Source organism: Trachypithecus francoisi, unplaced genomic scaffold, assembly GCF_009764315.1.
Source record: "Trachypithecus francoisi isolate TF-2019V2 unplaced genomic scaffold, Tfra_2.0 Lachesis_group4, whole genome shotgun sequence".
Taxonomy (NCBI): Eukaryota; Metazoa; Chordata; class Mammalia; order Primates; family Cercopithecidae; genus Trachypithecus; species Trachypithecus francoisi.
In genome coordinates, this window is record NW_022681469.1 from 54,462,639 (window position 1) to 54,484,009 (window position 21,371).

A 21,371-nucleotide genomic window follows, 5' to 3' on the forward strand; every position below is an offset into this window, starting at 1 on the left:
ACTTCTAGTACATCTCAGTTTGAACTAGCTACTTCATGTGCCCGATATCCCAATGTGGCTGGTGGCTACTGTATTGGGCAGCACAGTTCTAGATGTTTTGATACGACAGCCAGTTGAACTATTAATCAGCATTACTAAACCTCCTCTATACTTAAGGTTACCACTTTTCATTTGGTAGAGCTGGCTTTTGAGAAGCTTTCTGTCTGCCTATTCAGTGTGGCCCTCACTGTAGGAATGAGAAGTGCCTACACACTTAGACTGCAGGGGTCTGAGAATTTTGAGGGTCTGAGCCATGTGGGCAGCTCAGCAAGTCGGTAAAGAATAAGTGAGAGAGACATTATAATGAAGGTGCTGGAACCTCTCAATTGAGAGAGAATGGTCCGTGAAAATTAGAATCTCTTCTCCATATTGCAGCCTACTCCATTGAGGTAAAGCCATATATAGAAAATGCTACTAGTGCAGTGGTTCTCAGTGGGCATGTTTCCCCTCCTCCCGCAACACACACACATTTGTCATTGTCTAGACACATTTTTGATGGCCACAGCTGGGTGGTGGGGTGGGGGTGGGGGGCTGTGTTCTACTGACATATAGTGGCTGGAGGCCAACGATGGTGAAAAGCATCCCACAGTGCGCACGACAGCCCCACAGCAGTGAATTATCCAGTCCAAGAATCCATTGTGCCAAGCACAGTAGTGCCCTGCACTGGCAGAACAAGAGCCATCTTTTCTTGTCTTTTCTTCAAGTAGTTTCTACAGCATACTCTGTGTGTGTGTGTGTGTGTGTGTGTTTTAATTCAGAGAATGCACTCATTTTTTATATAAAGTTTCTGAGTTAGGAAGAAACAGCTAGCTTTCAAAGTATTTCTGATTGAGAAATGTGTCAGACAAATTGATTCTGCCCACACCCCTGAAGGAGTGAGTTGTGCTTCTTTTGGACGTCATCTCAAACCTTTTCCTCCCGCTGGGGAAGTGGCAAACTACTGAAGTTCCTTGCCTGCCTTTCCTCCTTTAGAAATCTCTTTTGCCTGGGACCATTCTACTTTCAGTGAGGGCACATATGTTAAAACGAAATCAGCATTTACATGGCTTCCAGAAAGATTCTTGTACTTTTGTGAGGCCTGTTGGAAGTTTTGAATGTATTCTGGAAGTGGTGTGTGTGTGAGAGAGAGAGGGAGAGAGAGAGAATGAATGAGTATTATTCTCTTTCAGGACTCTTGAAAGAGAGTGATTAACTCGGAGTGTTATCACCACCACAGTCCTGATGTCTGTTACCCAGGGAACTGGGTAACAGCAATCAATACATTTTCAGCTTATAAATATTCTTTAGTTGTCCTGATAAAGATATTCATACCTTTGATTATTCACCGTTAAGTTGACCTATTGTGTGTGATCCCCACCCCTTCCTCATAATGTTGGGTATTTCTGCTGCCTTCTATTCCTACTCCTTCCTTCAGTTGTGGCCATGTGGGTTTTTTTGTTGACAAGCCATGTATATTAGTGGTTGTGTTGGGGGCTCTCAGATTGGACAAGGGTTTAGAAGCCCAGGTTAGAAGAGGCAGTGGTTGGCGGCCAGGCGCGGTGGCTCACGCCTGTAATCCCAGCACTTTGGGAGGCCAAGGCGGGCAGATCATGAGATCAGGAGATCGAGACCATCCTGGCTAACATGGTGAAACCCCGTCTCTACTAAAAATACAAAAAATTAGCTGGGCATGGTGGCAGGTGCCTGTGGTCCCAGCTACTTGGGAGGCTGAGGCAGAAGAATGGCGTGAACCCAGGAGGCAGAGCTTGCAGTGAGTCGAGATTGCGCCACTGCACTCCAGCCGGGGCGAGAGCAGGACTCCGTCTCAAAAAAAAAAAAAGAGGCAGTGGTTGAGGCAGCTCTTTTGGCCTGTCTCTTAGTGGCAGCTACAGATGAACTTGTATTGCTGTGACCCTGACCTTCTCAAGATTCCAGGGCTGAAGAGTGAGCTTTGACTGTATGCCCCAGGCTGTGCTACAGTGAGGAGAGAAAGGATCCAGAATCAGCCTTCCACTGGGCAGAGAGCAAGTGTTCTAAAAGGAAATCTAGCAATAACACCAAGATTCCACCTGCTCTCAACAACTAGGGCTTAGGTCTTTGAACTCTCCATTGACAACGGCTATACCCTTAAAATAGGGCGCATGCTGGGTGACAGCAGTTGCATAGTATGAGGAACTGGTGCTAAAGAATTTTGCCTGACCAGAACCAGACCACAATATTTTTGTCAAGCTCGTTCTTCTGGATGTAGCAGGCCTGAGGGCTGCAGTGGAAGAAATGCCCCAAGGAAAGGCACTCAGATGTTGGGCAACTGACCCTTGAAGCAGCCTTTCCACAGCAGCTGTCGTCTTCAGCTCACGCATTCAGTGGCAGTTTTATTAGTAGGATAGCTTAAAGGAGAGAAGTGCTTCTGGCATCCAGGTTGAGACTGTAGGGTCCTATTTCCCCCCATTGGGGCATGGTTAGAAATAGTAAGTGAATTCCATTATGAACCATTCTCCTCATAGAGCCCTGAAAGGGAATAATCTCAGTCAATCAATCAATCAATCAGACAGACAGACAGACACACACACACACACACACACACACACACACACACCCCCACACACACCACTTTCAGAATACATTCAGAACTACTTCTAACAGGCCTTATAGAAGTACAAGAGTCTTTCTGGCAATCTTGTATATTTTAGCTACAGTGTATATTAATCAGCTTTTATGAGTTACTGAAACCCAATGTCATTGCTACTATTTCTATGAGAAAAGAATTCTGATTTTCAAATAACAGGAAATAAGCTTTCAAAAGTTGAGTGCTGCTTGCACCTGTCTTTTTATAATCTTTGTGATGTTTTCTAACCAATAAGGCTGTATACCATGGAATATGCTTTCATTTCACTTACATTTCCCAAGATTGGTAGGACTTAAGTGGAGCACTGAAATTTCACAACATTGGTAGTTCTTGAAGCTCTAAGTGAAAAGATACCTAAAAAAAAATTCCTTAGCTTATAAGAGCAGATTTTTTTTTTGGCCTGGCCTGTGTGTTGAAACCTAGTTGAATTCAACTAAAATGGGTGAAATGACATTAAATGGCATTTCTTCTTAGTATGTGACAAGTTTTGTTTTTCCCCCATATTAAGAAATGCTCACATGCATCCATATTGCAAGATGTACTTCTAAGTAAATAGCAATTTTCTCTTTGTTCTTTCAGGCCGGAGCCGCAACAGAAAGCTCCTTTAGTTCCTCCTCCTCCACCACCACCGCCACCACCGCCACCTTTGCCAGACCCCACACCCCCGGAGCCAGAGGAGGAGATCCTGGGATCAGATGATGAGGAACAAGAGGACCCTGCGGACTACTGCAAAGGTGACGTGCGGAGCATGTTGGTGTGGGGCTTGCCTTCCCCACTGGGCTATGTGGTAATTTGTTGGGGGAATGGACAAGGGGACAAGGTAGTGATGCAAATTGCTTAGTCTTCATTAATTTAGCCTCCTGTGTCATTATCGTTTTAAATTCTTAGGCCATTGTGTAGAAACTGATATCAGAAAGTTTAAGTGATATGAGAGAGAATTGTAAGAGATAGAAAATACATATATTTGCACATACATATTCCAGATACTTTCAAAAGGACTTAAACCTGTTAGAATTAAAGATAGTATACAGCAGGACAGTTAGAGGACATAATAAACCATCTAAAAAGAGCACTGGGCCAGTGTGGTAGCTCAAGCCTGTGATCCCAGCACTTTGGGAGGTCGAGAGAGGGCAGATCGCTTGAGTTCAGGAGTTCAGGACCAGCCTGGGCAACCTGGTGAGACACGGTCTCTACAAAAAGTGCAAAAAATTAGCTGGGCATGGTGGTAAGGTCCTGTAGTCCCAGGCACTTGGGAGCCTGAGGTGGGAGGAACGCTTGAGCCTAGGAGGCAGAGGTTTCAGTGAGCTGAGGTCGTGCTGCTACAGTCCAGCCTGGGCGGCAGAACCAGATCTTGTCTCAAAAAAATAAAGTACAATAAAAAAATAAAAATAATAAAAGAACATAGAGAGGAGAAAGTGTACCAGGCTTCTGAGGGGAACTGATTATAATTCTTGTGTACTGTATTTGACTTTCTGTTTTCTGACTGCTAAGGCTAAAAGAAAACTATCCCTTTCTCTGTATAGCATTGAATTACATAGCATTCATTGTCTGTGGGAAGCAAGCATGCACATTTGTTTACAGAGAAAGATTCTTTCCTGGCATTGTACTTAACGAAAAAGACATTCTGTGGGGCTCTGCCATTGTATGATGTAGTGGGTTATGTTATCAGCTATGATTTCATGGAAGACATAGAAACTATTCAAGCGGAGTGTTCTTGTACTGATGCTTTGTAAAGACCAAGAGTTAAACTCCTAAAGGGCAAGCATGTTGTGTGATGAATATTAACAACAATATGGTCTAGACATCATGCTTTGTGTAGACCCAACTCTGAGAATCTAGGAGAAAGAGAAATGACTATTTATTCAGCTGCTTCTTTGTCACTTAACTTACTGATTTGGACATTAGTTTTCAGGAATTTGGAGCTCCTGAGCAGTTGGTGAGATGAATTTATTTGCTGCAGATTTTTAAAACTGTAAATCAGATTCTGTATAGCATTAGAATACATGGCAGAAAATGCAGATATGTTCAGGACATAAAGCACTAATGAATTTTGGGGTATATATATCTTAATAATTCATCATTTATCTAGTGGGTGTAGGTCGTTTGTGTGTTGGTTCAGGAACAGTGTACATTTAGTTACCTGCTAAGAGTAAGAGAAAGTTACTGTGCTTCAAAAGTGTAGGAACTGATCTACTCTAACCTGATTCTTTCATAGGTGCACATACTTACACATAGAATCAGTGTTTTCCTTAGAAAAGAGAGAGTGGATCTTACTTAGCATTTGTCTGAATAGTGGTTATGACCCCAAAGGTCTATGCAGTCTAGTATAAGATAGAGCCAGTTTGAAAGGTAACAAGAAGGTGTTTTCCGTCCTCCCTTTATTCTGCATTTCTTATACTGTCTTCGATTTTGCTGCTGAGGCCCAGCATTAGGTTCGTCTGTAGGAAACCGCTTTTTTTCTTTTCTTGTGTTTTCTTTTTTTTGAGACAGAGTCTTGTTCTGTTGCCCAGGCCGGAGTGCAGTGCACGATCACAGCTCACTGCAGCCTCAAACTCCTGGGCCTGAGCAATCCTCCCATCTCAGCCTCCTGAGTCCTGGGCTTGAGCAGTCCTCTCACCTCAGCCTCCTGAGAAATTGGAACTGCAGGCATGTGTCACCACCCCTGGTTAATTAAAAGTTTTTTTTTTTTTTTTGGTAGAGATAGGGTCTGGCTAGAACCATTCCTTAAGAGCTATTCCCCTCAGCAAATAGGCTGTACCAAGCAGGAATGAAAACTGTCTCACTCATCTGAATCTTAAGTATTTGGGTCAGTAGATGTAACTAATACTCTCATCCCCTTACTATCTCTGGGAACCAGCACAGTGGACATCCAAACCCCAAATAAAGGTCTCAGAATAAAGTATTCCACAGCCAGGGCTGATTCTAGGTAACATTCACTGAACTCTAAATTTCATAGAGTATTAAAGTCAGCATCAGTAAGGTCATTAGAGATAGTAAGGTTCTCTCCTTATACCCATGCCAGCCCCCCGAATTTGGTAACTTGTATCTTTAATTAGCATTACATGTGACAGATGCCCTTCTATGAATTTTGTGGTATATTCCACAACAGTTTGTATAAGATTACTGACATATACATATTCAGGGAGTCCAAGGAATTGATTGGGAATGTCTGGAATAAGACCTGTGGCCTTATATCATTTTTTTGTTCTCCGATAAAGAGATAAATCCCCTCACCCTCTGCCAGGACTGGTTGAGGTAAAATTACTAATATGGTATTTTATCATCCCTGAATACTTTAGTACATTTTACCTACAATCAAGTACATTCTCCTGTAAACCAAAATACAGCCACCATGATCAGGCATTTAGCACTGATACTTCACTACTGTTCAGTTCTCGGGCTTATCAGGTACTGCCAGTTGCCCAGTGTTGTCCGTTATATGTAATGAATCTGTGGCAGAATCGCATATTTTGTTTTCTTGTTTCTGTAATTTCTTTTAATTTGGAACAGTTCCTCAATGTTTTCCTGGCTTTCATGTCCTTGACATTTTTTAAGATTGTAGACCAGTTATTTTGTATGTTTCTCAATTTGGGATGCCACAGTAGTGATGTTGTCTTTTTGCATTAAATCCTGTCAGATGGTACAAAGATTTGATTTATTCCATTGGAGTTGCTGCCTTCACTTGATCAAGATTATGTCTGCCAGATATCTCTGGCAGCTATTCTTTTCCCCTAGTAGTATGTTGTTGAGAGTTACTTTGAGACTACATATATAACCCATTCAAATATTTATCCCCGTCCCTGCCCCCACCCTGGGCTGGCTTTCTGTCTTAGATGGACTGATTAATTCATGGATCTCTGTTTTATTCAGTGGGTTATAATCAGTTACTCTCCTTATATGTTTTGATGCTTACATTATCCCAAATTTGGATCTTAGGAGCCCCTTCAGATTGTTTCTATGTCCTTTTGAAATGCCTCAATCATTCTTTGATCGTTTCTTTTTTTGTTTTGTTTTGAGATGAAGTCTTGCTCTGTCTCCCAGGCTGTAGTGCAGCGGTGTGATCTCGGTGTGACTGCAACCTCCACCTCCTGGGTTCAAGCAATTCTCATGCCTCAGCCTCCTGAGTAGCTGAGACTACAGGCTCATGCCACCATGCCTGGTTAACCTTTGTATTTTTAGTAGATAGGGCGTTTCACCATGTTGACCAGGCTGGTCTTGAACTCCTGACCTCAAGTAATTCTCCTGCCTTAGCCTCCCAAAGTATTGGCATTACTGGTGTGAGCCACCGTGCCTGGCCCTTTGATCATTTCTTTACCTTCAAGTACAGTAGGATATTCCAGGTTCATCTTGTATTTTTCCTATCCCAGCCTGGGAGTCTACTCTTTCCACAGAGAATCCTGCTCTTTTAAAAATTAAACAGTAGGCCAGGCGCGGTGGCTCACGCCTGTAATCCCAGCACTTTGGGAGGCCAAGGCGGGTGGATCATGAGGTCAGGAGATCAAGACCATCCTGGCTAACACTGTGAAACCCCATCTCTACTAAAAATACAAAAAATTAGCCGGGCGTAGTGGTAGACGCCTGTAGTCCCAGCTACTCAGGAGGCTGAGGCAGGAGAATGGCGTGAACCCAAGAGGCGGAGGTTGCAGTGAGACAAGATCGCACCACTGCACTCCAGCCTGGGCAACAGAGGAGACTCCGTCTCAAAAAAAAAAAAAAAAAATTAAATAATAATATTTAGAAAGCTAGACCTGGACATTAGGTGTGCTTATTACTTTTGGCTTGTCACTTTCAGATCTCAGTACAGAGCTAGGAACACACACATATGCACCTGCTTCCTTTATGTTTATATTTATTTATATATTTACGTACGTGTTGAAATCCATGAGTTTATTAATCTGATACATCTAGTACCAGAAGATTCAGCCCAGTTTTCTCCCTTTCCATCTTTGTGGTTTCTTTCTCTGATAGGAAGAGTCTGGGCTCTCCCCATCCTCATTGCGTTGACTTAGTTGACTGATTCCCTGTATGGTATGAGTCACCAGTGGCCATCACTATGTCTCTCCCTTCCCTCCTCACCTAAGTTGTGCTCTGACATCCTTTGTTGATTGGCCCTGCCTCATGGCTTGGGATTGAGTAGTCCAGGATGGGAAGGGGAGAGAGAGCTTTCCCAGGCTCGTGGTGTGTGTTAAGTAATCTGAGGTATCATTTGTCTTCTGATATTTCAGCTCTTCCTCTTGTTTTCATTGACTTCATTCCTGGAGAGTCTCTGCCCTAAGCTACTTCTCAGTTTCCTCAAAATACAATAAAAAAAAAAATTCAACAACAAAAGACATCACATATATTTCTTTTTAAAAGTAAAATTTGCTCATCACAGGAAATGTAGACACTGGGTTTGGAGGGCAGAAGTCAGCTGTGATCCCACTACTCAGCAAGAGCTGCAGCAAGCCTTCATCGTTTATGATCAGCTAGATTACATCTTAACTTTTTACCTCATCTGTACAAGTTTCCCTTATTTAAAATGTATGAACCCTCAGCTGTTTTAATAAAAGGATCCATATTTAAAGTTCTGATTTTGCAAAAGCATTGTTCATTGCTCTTGCATACTTAGCTTGCCTTGATATTCTCTCTGGAGTGGGACTCTTCATTTCCTCAGAGCTGTGTTCCTACCCGCGTTATCTTAGATCTCCAAGAAGATTACGGCATTATGGACTGGTTCCTGAGCCTTGCTTCAAAACCTGGCTGTGTTGCTTTGTAGCTCCGTCTTCTTGGACAGATTCTTTTCTCTTTAGCCTTTGGTTTTTCATCTATGATATAATTATGTTAATGTTAATACCTAAAATTTTTGTGAGGATTTAAATGAAATACATGAAGTTCATAACACAGTATCTGATACGAGGCTCTTAAGAAATATGAATTTTACTCTTCTTCTGTCTGTTCTATTGTTCTTCTTTCGGTGTGTTCCCATCTGTAGTTCATGCTATACCCATCAGTGCTGGCTCCCTTAGCTCCCTGACCATGTCTCATGTTGGGTGTGTTTCCTTAACCTCTGCAGAGAGAGCTGTCAGCACTGCTTATCTTTTTTACATATCATCTCTGTTCTGTTTTCTGGGCACAAGCTGTAGTAGCAGGCTGTGCAGTTTATTCAGATTCTGCTTCCAAGCCCTGGGGATTACCAGGATCAGGGACAGGGTCAGCCTGTAAACAAACACTGTCAGGAGGCCTTGTGTAATACATGCTTGTTTCATGAGTTTTAGCAAAAAAACCTGTGTCACAGCCAAACCTCCTCTTGTGGGAAGATTTGTGTTTCATGTGGGGTTTTCAGAGGCAGTAGGGGGTGCCTGGTAAACGTTCCTAGGCTGCACTGTAAACCCCTGAATTGGAATCCTTGGGAGTGGGACTTAGGACTCCAAATATTTAACAAATTCGTCAGGTGATTTTTCTGCACATTGAACACTAAAGTCTGCTCCATTGTAAGGTCTGCATGTATCATTTTTCTAAAACTCCAAGGATACAACCACATGAAGCCACCCTTCATACTATACTTGCAATGTAAGCGGGATCATTGCTTTGAACTACCTTATGTTCTTTTTCCAGAACCCTTAGCATATACCTGCTACAAGGACGTACTAAATGGTGACTCTAGGAACATCACCTTGCAATATCAGGCTGCCTGTACTTGCTGTCCTCAGACATGAGTTTTGTTGCTCTCTTAAATCATTCTTAGATAAGTTGGCACCTTTGTACAGTTTTCATCTCTTGGATTATTTCTGGAGACATCAATAGCTGTGGTCTGACTTGGTGTGAAACATGTCATTTCCTTAGAAATGCCTTTATTCAACCTCTAATCAGACCCTTTCCTTTATTACCCGCAGTATTGTCCTTCCCATTCCCAACTTATAGTGTGGACTTGTACATTTATTTCTGTGTTCATGTATCTCCTCCTCTCTAGTCTAAAAGGTTCCCTTTGGTCAAGGCCCTGTAGTTTGTTAACTCCACTGCATTTAAAGAGTCATCTACAATGCGGTACGTATTGTTCATTTATAAAGGCATTTTCTCTAGTGTTGGACAGCAAGTAAGGAATAGGTAGAGTGTTGATGTTCATATGGATCTGGGAAGGCATGTCAGCATGAGCAGGCTGGCATGCTGACTGGATAATCAGAATATAGGGCCTTTGTTTCTGCCTCACATTTTCTTAAAATCATCCATAGTGTTCCAGAGTACTTATCTCTTACACCCATTTGAGTGGCATACATTTCATACCTGTAAAAACTTAGGGGCAATATTTTCTTCAAAATACAGCATAAAATATTATAATTATACACTCTAGAAACATGTCGATGCATTCCTTCCTATATACAAATTGCCTTTACCCAGGTGTGTCTGTTTTCCATCTGTGAAAACTGTAGTCTGGTTGAATTTTAATAACTCACAAAATTTACTGTTGGTGGCTATTCGCTGGCATTGGCATCCATCCTCCCTTTCTCCTTCCCTCCCTGTCCCCCAATCCTCCGAGTCTATGACTTTTTTTATTTTTATTTTTTACAGCTTCATTTTTTTTTTTTTTTTTTTGAGACATAGTTTCACTCCTGTCACCCAGGTTGGAGTACAATGCTGTAATCTCTGCTCACTGCAACCTCTACCTCCCGGGTACATACAATTCTTCTGTCTCAGCCTTCTGAGTAGCTTGGATTACAGGCATGCACCACCATGCCCAGTTAATTTTTGTATTTTTAGTAGAGATGAGGTTTCACCATGTTGGCCATGCTGGTCTTGAACTGCTGTCCTCAAGTGATCTGCCTGCCTCAGCCTCCCAAAGTGCAGGGATAACAGGTGTGAGCCGCTGTGCCTAACCTGTTTTGTTTTTTAAGGGAAAAAAGCAAGAGAACCTTAAAGCTTTTTAGAATTGATATTTGTACAGTAAAAAGAATAACAGAAGAAATATTTGTACAGCCAAGTAATGTTGGCTGTCTTACATCAGAGGTTCTTCACTGGGTGCGGTTTGGACCCCCGGGAGTCCAATTTTGAATGTTTGGAGACATTTGGTTGCCGTAACTGAGGCTGCTACCGGCATCTATTGGGCAGAGTCAGGGATGCTGCTAAACATCCCAGAATGCACAGGACAGTTACACATAACAAATTATTCGGCTCCTAATGTCAGTAGTGCCCAGATGGAAAATCTCTGCCTTAGAAATGCCTGTTTTTCTCCATTAAAATGGTGTCATGTGGCTCAAGTATTTTATATCTGTTCCTTTTGATATAAAGACAACCTTTCTTCATTCCAGTTCTTTCACTTAAAATCATTAATGCTGCACAGATTCTTAATTCATTATGCTTTTCATTTATTAGTTGGCTTAATTTGGCTTACTTCAAGCCTTAAAAAGAAACCCTGTCTATCTATAAGAGCAAAGCAATAGATGCTCTTGAACCTATTACATAAGGCCTCATTACATTTCTTTTATGGAGACCAAGGAGTTTCTGACTCCTGATCTGTTGGTGCGTTAAATTGACAAGGATATTTATGATATAAGCTTTAAATAGCATGACAGGTGAATTCATGGTTTATTCATTGAGGCTTGACGATGTGCAAAACGTTGTACTTTACTACAGGGCACATAGAGGTAAATGAGAAACAGCCCTACTTTCTAGATTATGGCCTCGTAGACTTTGCCACTAGAATATCAGCTACTTAAGGGCAGAGCCTTGAGCTGTCTAGCTTCCCTGTCTCCCCAATAGAACAATCTGTGGCCTGCTGAATAGTGACTGAATGCATAGACTGCTCAAATAGCTTTTTTTCATCTTTCTAAGTGTGGTTCATTAATAATAAGTGAGAAAAGGGAAGATATGTGAGGACTTAAAAGGAAGAAGGTTATATTTGAACAGAGGAATCAGAAATGATGTTATAAAAAACTGAAAGGGACTTTGTCAGTAAAGAATATTGGATGATGTTGAGAGTATGAGGCACTTCTCAGACTAAATCCTGTAGGCAGAGTAAGGTGTGAGAAGCCCTAACTGCTTGTGTTTTCCTAACAAATGGGGAAACTAAAAATTGATGGTAGAAGATTAGGTTTAAAAGCAGTTTGGGAGTATCATGTAGAGGACAGAGATGAGTGTGAGAAACTTGTGGTGAAGTAACTTTAAAGCATCAGTTCAAAATATTACCAAAAATCCCCACAGAAAACCAAAACAAAGCAAAGTAGAAACAGAATCCTGGTGTTATGATCTCTCCTCTTTTTAAAAAACACTTTTACCAGGCCAGGCACGGTGACTCAACGCCTGTAATCCCAGCACTTTGGGAGGCGGAGGTGGGTGGATCACGAGGTCAGGAGATTGAGGCCATCCTGGCCAACATAGTGAAACCCTGTCTCTACTAAAAATACAAAAAATTAGCCAGGCATGGTGGCACGTACCTGTAGTCCCAGCTAGTTGGGAGGCTGAGGCAGGAGAATAACTTCAACCTGAGAGGGTGGAGGTTGCAGTGAGTTGAGATTGCGCCACTGCACTCCAGCCTGGGTGAAAGAGTGAGACTCCATCTCAAAAAAATAAAAATAAAAAATAAAAACATATTTAGCAAAAGAGAGTGCCAAAATGTCAGCAGTATGGGGTAAACCTGGGGTGGTTTTTTGAAATATACTTTTATCTAGTTGCTGCAGCACCATTTATTGAGAAGACTTCTCCCCCGACCTGTTGATTTGCCTGCCTTTGTCCATCAGTAGACAGAATGTATGGGGGTTTGTTTGTGGACTCCACCTGCTCCATCCCTCTGTTGGTCAATGCTTGCTCTAAGGGTCTGGTTACTATAGCTTTGTATAGCACGCCTTGAATGGGTAGTGTCAGTCCTCCAGCTTTGTGCTTCTCTTCCAGGATTGTTTTGACCTGTCTAGATCCTTTGCATCTGTGTATAAATTCAGAGTCAGCTTATACATTATAAATTTTAGATATGCCTTAATAATATTGAATCTTCCAATCCATTAACATGGTATTGTGTCTATTTATTTAGATCTTTATTGTTCTCAGAAATGTTTTGTAGTTTTTGGTGTGGAGGTCTTGCTCATATTTAATCTTTTTTTGACTTTTAAAAATGCTATTATAAATGACAATTGTGTTTTGATGGGTTATAGAAGTGTAACTGATTCTTATGCACCGACCACATGGCCTGTAACTGTGCTTTTTGCTTATTTATTAGTGTTTGTGCATGTGTAAATTTCTCTGGGTTTTCTCTACACACAATCATTTCATCATTTCAGTGCAAATACAGGGTTTTCTTCTTCCTTATGATTCTTTATAAATTATTATTCTTTTTTGCCTCCTTCTTTTATGCGTGAGGTTGAATAGAAGTGGTAAGAATAGACCCCGCTTGTCTTGTTTCTAATATTACGGTGAATGTGTAGTTTTTTTTAGATACCTTTATCAGGTTGAGATGGATCATATATTTAAATATAAAGTTAAAACTGTAAAGTTTCTAACAAAAAGTAAGAGAATATCTTCACAACCTTGGGGATAGGGTAGGATTTATTAGCGAGCATGTAAGAAACATTAACTATAAAATAAAAAATTCATTGAACTTAATCAAAATTAAAAACTTTTCCTCATTAAAAGACATTTTTGAAAATGAGAAGATCAGCTTCAGACTGGGAGAAGCTCTTTGCAATACATTTACCTGACAAAGAATGTGACTGGGAGGGAATTTCCAGAGTGAGGTTTTGGGAAAATGTTCTATATTGATTAGAGTATATATATTTGTCAAAAAGCAGGGAATCGTACACATAAAACCTTTGACTTTCATTGCATGTAAATAGAATCTGAATTTTAAAAAACACTGATAGTAGCTAGTTACATCTGGATTGTAGAGTTTTGGTTTTTGTCTTCTTTACCTCTTTGTCTTGGTTTTGTTTTCTGCATTGAGCATATATTTCTTTGTAAATATAGAAGAATATGTGCTTTTACTGCTGAAAGAAATCATAGATGACACAAACAAATGGAAACACATCCCATGCTCATGGGAGGGTAGAATCAATATTGTAAAAATGACCATGCTGCCGAAAGCAGTCTACAAATTCAGTGCGATTGTCATCAAAATACTACCATCATTCTTCGCAGAACTAGAAAAAACAGTCCTAAAATTCATGTGGAACCAAAAAAGAGTCTGCATAGTCAAAGCAAGACTAAGCAAAAGAAAAAATCTGAAGGCATCACATTACCTGATTTCAAACTATACTGTAACACCATAGTCACCAAAACAGCATGGTACTGGTATAAAAATAGGCACATAGACTACTGGAACAGAATAGAGAACCCAGAAATAAACCCAAATACTTACAGCCAACCGATCTTTGACAAAGCAAACAAAAACATAAAGTGGGGAAAAGACACCCTGTTCAATAAATGGTGCTGGAATAATTGGCTAGCCACATGTAGGAGAATGAAACTGGATCCTTGTTTCTCGCCTTAAACGAAAATCAACTCAGGATGGATCAAGGACTTAAATCTAAGACCTGAAATTATAAACATAGAAGGTAACATCGGAAAAATCTAGACATTGACTTAGGCAAGGATTTCATGATCAAGAACCTAAATGCAAATGTGATTAAAAACAAAGTTAAATACCTAGGACTTAATTAAACTAAAGAGTGTTTACACAGCAAAAGGAAGAGTCAGCAGAGTAAACAGACAACCGAAAGAGTAGGAGAAAATCTTCACAGTCTGACAAAGGACTAATATCCAGAAACTACAATGAACTCAAATTAGCAAGGAAAAAAAAAGACAAAAACAAAAAACAATCCCATGAAAAAGTGGGCTAAGGACATGAATAGACAATTCTCCAAAGAAGATATACAAATGGCCAATAAACATGTGAAAAAAGGCTCAACATCACTAATGATCAGGGAAATGCAAATCAAAACCACAATGCGATACCACCTTACTCGTGCAAGAATGGCCATAATCAAAAAATAATAGAAGTTAGCATGGATGCAGTGAAAAGGGAACACTTCTACACTGCTGGTGGGAATGTACACTAGTACAGCCACTATGGAAACCAGTGTGGAGATTCTGTAAAGAACTAAAAGTAGAACTACCATTTGATCCAGCAATCCCACTACTGAGTATCTACCTAGAGGAAAAGAAGTCGTTATACAAAAAAGATACTTGCTCACTCATGTTTATAGCAGTACAATTCACAATTGCAAAAATGCGGAACCATCCCAAATGTCCATCAGTCAATGAGTGGATAAAGAAACTATGGTGTGTGTGGAATACTTCTCAGCCATAAAAATGAATGAATTTTGCAGCAACCTGGATAGGTTTGGAGACTATTATTCTAATTGAAGTAACTCAGTAATGGAAAACCAAACATCCCATGTTCTCTCATTCATAAGTGGGAGCTAAGCTATGAGGATACAAAGGCGTAAGAATGACACTGTGGACTTTGGGGATTCAGGGGGAAAGGGTAGGAAAAGGATGAGGGACACAAGTACAGACTGGGTTCAGTGTATACTTTTTGGGTGATGGGTGCACCAGAATCTCACAGATCACCACGAAAGAACTTACTCATGTAACCAAACACAGCCTGTTCCCCCAAAACTTATGGAAAAAAAAAAAAAAAAAAAAAGCAGAAGCAGAAGTCATGCTTTTAAAAGGAATCAGTGGGCTAGGCATGGTGGCTCACACCTGTAATCCTAGCACTCTGGGAGGCCAAAGCAGAAGGATCACTCGATCTTAGGAGTTCGAGACAGCCTGGGCAACATAGTAAGACTTCATCTCTCTCTCTTTTTTTTTTTTTTTAAAGTGTTTTAACAAAAGGATAAAAGGAACCAGTGTGGATTTTAAAGAGGGAAGTGCTATATTTAAGGAAGCTTAATTTGAAATTGTAGATGATTGACATTAAAGAGAGAGAAGATACAAGGAGCAGACAAAAGCAAACAATGTCATGAAGGTACTGTCTTTGTTATTCGGTAGTCTGTTGAGTATGGAGAGCAGTGACCAAAAAACCCACACACTTCTAAGTCCTGGAATAATAATAAAAATAGTGCCTTCTAAGCATCATTTATTTTAGTATACTCTGAATTATGAAACTGCTTTTCTTTCCCTTCCCCACTGAGATAGAGTCTCACATTCTGTTGTCTAGGCTGGAGGGCTGTAGTGTGATCACGGCTCACTCCTACTTCAACCTCCCAGGCTCAAGCTATCCTCCTGAGTAGCTGAGACTACAGGTTTGTGTCACCATGCCTGGCTGATGTTTAAGTTTTTTTTTTTTTTTTTTTTGAGACGGAGTTTTGCTCTGTCGCCCGGTCTGGAGTGCAGTGGCCGGATCTCAGCTCACTGCAAGCTCCGCCTCCCGGGTTCACGCCATTCTCCTGCCTCAGCCTCCCGAGTAGCTGGGACCACAGGCGCCCGCCACCTCGCCCGGCTAGTTTTTTGTATTTTTAGTAGAGACGGGGTTTCACCGTGTTAGTCAGGATGGTCTCGATCTCCTGACCTCGTGATCCACCCATCTCGGCCTCCCAAAGTGCTGGGATTACAGGATCTTGTTATGTTGCCCAGGCTGTTCTTGAACTTCTGAGCTCAAGAAATCCTCCCGTTTCTGCCTCCCAAAGTGCTAGGATTGTCAACATGCCTGGCACATTTTAAAAATGTTTGTAGAGATGAGGTCTCCCTATGTGTCCCAGGGTGGTTGTCATTTATTTTTGCATTGGATATTGTTTGGCTGTGAAAAAGCTCTGCACCAAATGTGCAGCCCACCTCTAACAAGTGAACAGTAATTTATAGCATGCATTCTGTATCCTAACTTCACTGTAGCATTATTCTGTTTTACTTTTTCTGGGCTATTTTTTCTGTGCCCCAATTTCTTTCTAATTTTATATCTTATATTGTGGTCTTATAAGCTGCTTCAATTCCTTATAGAAAAAAATAATGTAACATATATTAAAACATCACATCATACCCCATGCATACAATTATGGTTACTAATTAAAAATAACTTTTTAAACAAGGTGAAATAATGTTGGCATTATCAGTAGAAACAATGAAGTCTCAGTTGGTTTGGGGGAAAATGTTGATGAGTTTGACTATTGATGGAAATATCAAGAAGGTGGTTAGAAATATGAATTGGAGAATCAGAAGAATCAGCAAGCAGGTGGTTTAGTAAATAATTTAACCTTGCCTGAAGAGAGATCTGGCCTTTGTCCTTGGAGCCTTCCAAGGGTGTAGAGATCTGGGTACCTTGGGCCACACCTGATAGTCTAACAATGTGGCACATTGAACCTGAGAATGGTCTTTGAGACCCCCAAACTCTGTGGTTCATGTCAGAAGGGAAGGCAGTTGGTGGACTGTTCCCAAACCTTACACAAATATTATAGATTTGATAGGTAAAACAGATCATATAATGGTTCGTAAGTGGATTTAAAAAAAAAAAAAAGGATGCAGAGAGTCTGTTCAGTGACAAGCCTTTGAGAAATTTAATGGAATGCAAGAGGAAAAGGAACAAGTACAAGAAACAGACATAGCAGTCAGGGAGGTAGGAGAGCAACCAAGATGTGTGTTCATTTTGACCTGGAGTGGACCGAGATGGCAGCCGTGGTGTTGTTCTGAATGACACATTCCTGAACACATTCAGTTATGTAACCCAAAGTTTATACTGTTTGAATATAGATGGGCGGTCATACTTGCATTCATTCCAAATGTCGGTGGCTCTAGTTCTCACTTGTCAGCCCCTGCATAATCTGCCCTTGTGGATCTGGAAGTCCCCCGAGGGGGCACAGGATCTGGACCGGAGTCCCCATGTGTGATCTGTTGTGATCCTCCTTCCTGCTCCTGGCCTGCTGCTGCTGGTGCTGCCATTACCCACTAAGAGAATGCCGTGACACCTGCCACAGGGCCGTCCCCACTGTACTCAGTGCCAGAGCACAGTTATGTGGCATGAGAGTGGTGAGAGACCAGTTCAGATGCCTGCAGCAGTCTCGGGCCATCACGCCACAGTGTGCCCACCACCCCTATAGCTAGTGGCCTCACCCACTGGTCCCTGGAGTCCAGTTTAATTTTTAAAAATTTGTAAAAAGAGTTATAGAAGAACTTTTAGTCACAAAAAGACCAGAGCCCATGCCATCATCACACTCCTCAGATTCTTCTTTGTTTTCTCTTTTCTTTTTGGAGACAGAGTCTGGCTCTGTCACCTAGTCACTGCAACCTCCGCCTCCCAGGTTCAAGCAATTCTTGTGCCTCAGGCGCCTGAGCATCTGGGATTATAGGCATGCGCCAGCATACCTAGCTAATTTTTGTATTTTTGATAGAGACCGTGCTTTACCATTTTGGCCAGGCTTGTCTAGAACTCCTAGCTTCAAGTGATCTGCCCACCTTAGCCTCCTAAAGTGCTGGGATTATAGGTGTGAGCCACTGCATCCAGCTGAGATTCTTTTTTCTTTGCTTACACTTTCTTCTCCTCGGCTAGAGCAGCTGCCCTGGACAGGGCAGGACCTACTGTTAATGCAGCAGCAGCTGCTGGAGCAGGTCCACCAACCCCTACATTACTGATGAGTCTCTCGATTATCAACATTGGCCAGGGCGTTTGCCAACAAACCAGGCCAAAAAGGTTCAACATTTACACCACCTGCTTTAATTAGGGCCTTGATCTTACCCTCTGTGATGGTCACCTCATTCATCTTGCAGAATCAGGATAGAGTAGATGCAGGCGAACTCGGGGGCTATGGTGCGGGCGAATGTGGGGCTGGTGCTGTTAGATGCAGGGCAAGTTGCTGGATGAAGTGAGGGCCTCTCCCCAGTGTGGCCGTAACTTTCCAGGAAGGACTGAGCCCCTTGGCAGCAGCTGGAGTCTGGGTTTAGAAAATGTCGACAATTAATGTGGTGGCTTCTTTGCTCGTTCTCTGTCCCTTCCTCCCTCCACCCACTTAGGCTCACTGTAGTATAAGGGTTTTTTCCTTTTATGCTCCCAGCTAAAAGCTGGAACACTCTTGCAAGTCATTTTGTTAGTTGGGGCTATCCACTAATTCTCTTTAAGGGCCCAGGCATGTTTGATTCTTACTTAGGATCTAAGGTAGTATTCTAAAAACATTTACAAACAGAACCTGTTATGAGTAATGTATTTTCTCTTTTATTTCCCATTTGGTGCTAATTTAAAAATGGACTGTATTCTTAGAGTTTGTTATTCAGATTTCACTCCTTAGCATTGATGTTCTGGATTCAGTAGAATTGTTAAAATTTTTTCCTCTGTTTTGGATCCTGTTTTAACCTGGAATTGAAAAGAGTGAAATGAAGTAACGAAGTTCCAGATTTTGTTGGGGATTTTTTGTCTGGTTTATGTTGACTAGGAAGCAGTAATTGAAAAGAGGCTATTTTTTCCCTCATACATTTTAAAAAATTGAGATATAATTTGCAAACATAACATTCTCTACTTTAAAGGGTACAATTGTGTGGTTTTCAGTATATTCACATAATTTTGCAACTCACCATTTTAAAATTCCAGAACATTTTCATCATCATTCTCTGAAAGAAATGACTGTCCATTAACAGTCAGTCCCTATTCTCCTTACCCCCCACAACGCTTAGCAATCACTAAGTTACTTTTTGTCTCTATTCTGGACATTTCATATAAACAAACAATATGTCACTTTTTGTATTTGGCTTCTTTTACTTACAATGTTTTAAAGATTCGTTCTTGTTATACCATGTATTCGTTCATTCATTTCATGATTAATAATATTTCATTTTCTGGATGTATCACAGCAGTTCATATACATTTGGGTTGTTTTCACTTTTGGCTATTGTGAATGTGCTGCTGTGAACATTTGTATATGAGTTAAAGTGGACATTTGTTTTCATTTCTTTGGTATGTATCTAGGAGTGGGAGTGCTGGGTCATATGGTAACTCCATGTTTAACCACTTGAGGAACTGTCAGATTATTTCCTCAGATGGCTATGTCACTGTATATTCCCACCAGCAATCATATCTTGGTTATAATTTACTCACCTTTGTCCCTTTTATGTTTACTTTTTCTTGTGACTTATTTGCTTCTGTAATTCTATTATACTGAAAGAGTTTTACCTATGTTTTTAAACCTTTGATTGATCCTGTCAATGGCCTCTTCAGCTCTGCTTACTACACCATGCATTTTCACCATGAGCCTTTAAACCTGAGTGTCTCGTCAGACACCCACACCAAAATCCTTCCCTTGGACAGTAGTAATTTTGACTGTGTTGGTAACACACTGAGATGGTGGTGGTCTTTCCAAGACTATATGGTCTGAGGTATAAAAAAAGAGTTTTCGGCTGGGCGCGGTGGCTCACACCTGTAATCCCAGCACTTTGGGAGGCCAAGGCGGGTGGATCACAAGGTCAGGAGATCGAGACCATCCTGGCTAACACAGTGAAACCCCATCTCTACTAAAAATACAAAAAAATTAGCCGGGTGTTGTGGCGGGTGCCTGTAGTCCCAGCTACTCCGGAGGCTGAGGCAGGAGAATGGTGTGAACCCGGGAGGTGGAGTTTGCAGTGAGTGGAGATAGTGCCACTGCACTCCAGCCTGGGCGACAGAGCGAGACTCCGTCTCAAAATAAAAAAAAAGAGTTTTCAAGATGGAAGGATTTAATAATAGCATTTAGTTTAAGCTAAATTTCAGTTTCAGGAAGATAAAAGCTTACAGGAACAGTGAACTACCTGTGGGCAATTCTCTAGAGACCCATGTGTGGGGCCAGTGATGAGTCAGGCAGATGTCGAGGTGAGGATATATTAGCAAAGCACAGCAGATTATTCAGTGAAATTTAGCAATGAAATGATTGTAGCTTCTAGGGAGTGGGGTCAGATTTGTGCAAGAAAAAGCATTTATTTTAGTGTGACATATCTGAGCATATTTCTAGGCATAAGAGATACGGTTTGAGTAGAGTTGAAAGGCCAGCAACAAAGGAATTAAATGAGTGATTTTTGGAGCTAATTGATCACTCTTTTAAAGACTGAAGGCACAGCTTACCTGCAGAACTGAGGAGGGGGTTTTGCATAGCTGTTGTGGTGAGCAGAATAAAGACCGTTGTGATTATTGTTATATAATAAATTATCCCCAAACTTAGCCTTAAACCACTTTTTAATTTTGTTCATGATTTTATGTATCAAGAATTTAGAAAAGATAAAGCTGGGATGGCTTGCCCACTGCCTCATGGTATCTGTGGCCTCAATTGAGACATCTCAAGGGCTTGAGGTGGCTTCATGGCTGGGGACTAGAATTAACTGAAACCTCACATCTGGCCCCTGGGCTAGAAAGATAAACAACTAGGACAGCCTTGTGGAGTGCCTATCCATGCCCTTTGCATATTATTTGACTTTCTCACAGCATGGCGGCCTCGGGGCAGTCATACTTCCTACCTGGCAACTTAGAATTCCCAAAGGTAACGTATACCTTCCAGAGTGGAAGCTGTGTTCCTTTTATGACCTAGCCTCTGAAGTCACACAGTCTCATCCACTACATTCTTTTTGGTTAGAAGCACATCAGACACTCATTCAGATCCATTATTTAGAGTCCATTTCTTGCGAGTAGAACATCAGAGTAGAAGGGATAGTAGAAGAGCAGGTAGTTGGGGAGATACTGTTTCAGCCTTTATTGAAGAACACAGTCCGTCAGAATACAGCAACAAGAAATCAATAAAGCAGCCATAAAGAATGAAATGATTTCCTCTGCAGCAACATGGATGAAGCTGGAGGCCATTATTTTAAGTGAAAAAACTTAGAA

At 41.2% G+C, this 21,371-nt stretch overlaps 1 protein-coding gene across 15 annotated transcripts in view; it reads left to right on the plus strand.

The window, feature by feature from the left end:
* SRPK2 (SRSF protein kinase 2) overlaps window positions 1-21,371 on the plus strand; it is a 290,037-nt gene that overhangs the window by 189,773 nt on the left and 78,893 nt on the right. For all 15 annotated transcript variants that reach the window (XM_033193842.1, XM_033193847.1, XM_033193846.1 and 12 more), the window contains one exon: window positions 3,224-3,378. In XM_033193842.1, coding sequence (XP_033049733.1) covers window positions 3,224-3,378 — 155 coding nt within the window. The remainder of the gene's footprint in view (window positions 1-3,223; window positions 3,379-21,371) is intronic.